At 38.2% G+C, this 2,304-nt stretch overlaps 1 protein-coding gene across 1 annotated transcript in view; it reads left to right on the top strand.

The window, feature by feature from the left end:
* Positions 1-535: 535 nt before the first annotated feature.
* Positions 536-2,304, top strand: part of ptprq (protein tyrosine phosphatase receptor type Q) — a 32,544-nt gene continuing 30,775 nt past the window's right edge. The window contains exons 1-2 of the mRNA XM_013910037.1: positions 536-693; positions 1,533-1,647. Coding sequence (XP_013765491.1) covers positions 536-693; positions 1,533-1,647 — 273 coding nt within the window. The remainder of the gene's footprint in view (positions 694-1,532; positions 1,648-2,304) is intronic.

Below are 2,304 nucleotides of genomic sequence, written 5' to 3'. Positions count from 1 at the left end.
TATATATATATATTACACACACACATACACACTGAGGAAAAGGGATTGGCACAGTGGAGGTGTGTGTATAAATGTGTGTGTGTGCCTACTTTGCTGTTTAATTCCTTTTAGGTAACTTAAGCCTGGGCTTTTGAACCACAGGATGAATGGGTCTGCAGTGAATGTCAGTGAAATGCCACTGCTGTGTGAAGCCTTATTCATCAGGGTTCAGCCTAAAACACCCTTCATGCAGACCCAACACACACACACCCACACACACTCAGAGGATCAGTCTACAACAGATAACAACACCATTCTTCAGACGACACAGTAGTCTGTCGGGTAGATAATACAAAAGTTATTAATCAAAACAAGTGTACTGAGTTTGTTTTGTTGGTGATGTTTTACACAGGAGAAGCTGAGGGGATTAGATAAGAGATTACATATTTGAGCCCACTGAGGCGCCAGTTGGCTCAAGTACAGATGATTAACAGACATGTAATATACAGCTATTTGTGTAATTTTTAGATATTTTTACTTTACTTGTGTTCTGCTTATGTTTACATCATCTATCTCCTTCACACGGCTGCCCTCATCTTCATCAGTTCCTGGTCCACCTTCAGGCCTAGAGGGAGAAGCTGTCGGCTCTAATGGCATCCTGCTTTCCTGGAATATACCGTCTAATGCCAAAGATATAGATGGATATGTCATAAGGTAGTTTTTCAAGATCTTCTTTGGAAAACTGTCTAAGATACATACACTATCATAGTTTAGTATAGTCAAAAGTTTTGATCTCACATCTTATGTAAAAGTGCAGTATAATCAGCAACATGTACTAAACAAGTGCTAAATACTTATTGATCTATCTATATCTCTTCTATGTAGTTTTTCTGTCACGTTTACACATGTTGCCAAAAGGGATGTCGCAGAATACCTTCTGCTGGACAACCTATATAACATCAACAATGATCACTTCTTCACTTTTACAATTTTCATTTATTGACCTTTATAAATGCAGATGCCAATATTAGCAGCAAATAGCCAGAAATTGGCATTTGAGGTGTTCGAGATACATGTCTACAGTACAACCTGGCTTTTTTGTGCAAAAATGGTTTGAAATACTTTCCTAGGGATTATTTTTAATGTTAAAAATATATTACAACAAGACCTTATTACTATATGTTAAAAATTCAAAGATCAGCACAGAGCTAGTTACCAGTTTTTGGATTAATGTAGATCAGTGAAATATTCACCTCATGAAGCAGCTGTATAGCTGGTTCCATAGAAGAGGGGCCTGAAAACTGAAGGCTCTGCCTCCTGTTGTACTTTTAAATAATCTAGGAACAACAGGTAAACCTGCAGTGCGAGAGCAAAGTGGGTTGATACGGCACTATAAGGTCAATAAGATAAGTAAACAAGAAATATTAAGTGTAGTTGAGTACAGTTCGACAGTTTTGCATCTGACCATATATTGTATTTTCATTCAGTTGCATAAATTTCATAAGTGTGAAGTTGAGATATGATGATCTTAACTACCTGGTTTCTTACTGCAGGTACAAGGAGGTGTGTCCTTACCCTGACCCCGCTTTCACACAGGTGACAAAATACCTGGATATACCAGAGACCCTGATCACTGACTTTACTTCAGGATCTACCTACCACATTCAGGTAGAATATAATAGTCAGAATTAAATTAAGTTTACAGTCAGATTGTTTGGTGAATTCACTATAAACAATAAAACAAAATAAAACTCATTCTCGGGAACTGCTCCAACTTACCTGTTTTGACTACAAAGCCGTGGCCCAAAGGAGCTACAGTGGCAGGGGTTCAAGTCTGCTCCACACCATTTCTTTCGTGTCTTTCCCCCTTTTCCTGTCTAGTCTCTGGAGTCTTATCAAATAAAGGCTGACCTAGCAAATTTTGTTTAAAAAGTCCCAGATTGAATCAAAACAGAACAAGCTGTCCTGCAGGGATACTGCACATAAAAGAGCTTTTGAATATGAGTTTTTATTATGTTAAAATGAATTGATTAATAGATATACTTCTGGGAACTGTGATCATTGTCCCTCTTAACAGACCTCCTTGAAACTGCCCCCCTCCCAGCATGTGAGTGTGTAACTATGTGACAGAGGATCAGATTATTCTGTTGATCTGGCTGAATACTGGTAATTGATCCTGATTGCATTATTAAACAGGTAAACAGATCTATGGATGAGTCTTGGCTCTTTCCACTATCTGTTGTCAGTGAGCTTGAATGCGATCATGCTTAAAGGTTTTCAGAATTCATTAACCCGCTATGACCTTCACACAAATGGACGTGACAC

The sequence above is a fragment of the Pundamilia nyererei genome, unplaced genomic scaffold (assembly GCF_000239375.1).
Source record: "Pundamilia nyererei isolate P.nyererei 1_Seehausen unplaced genomic scaffold, PunNye1.0 scaffold00035, whole genome shotgun sequence".
In the NCBI taxonomy this organism is placed as follows: domain Eukaryota; kingdom Metazoa; phylum Chordata; class Actinopteri; order Cichliformes; family Cichlidae; genus Pundamilia; species Pundamilia nyererei.
The sequence above is the reverse complement of the archived record's forward strand: the minus strand, read 5'-3'. Positions and strand labels throughout refer to the sequence as shown.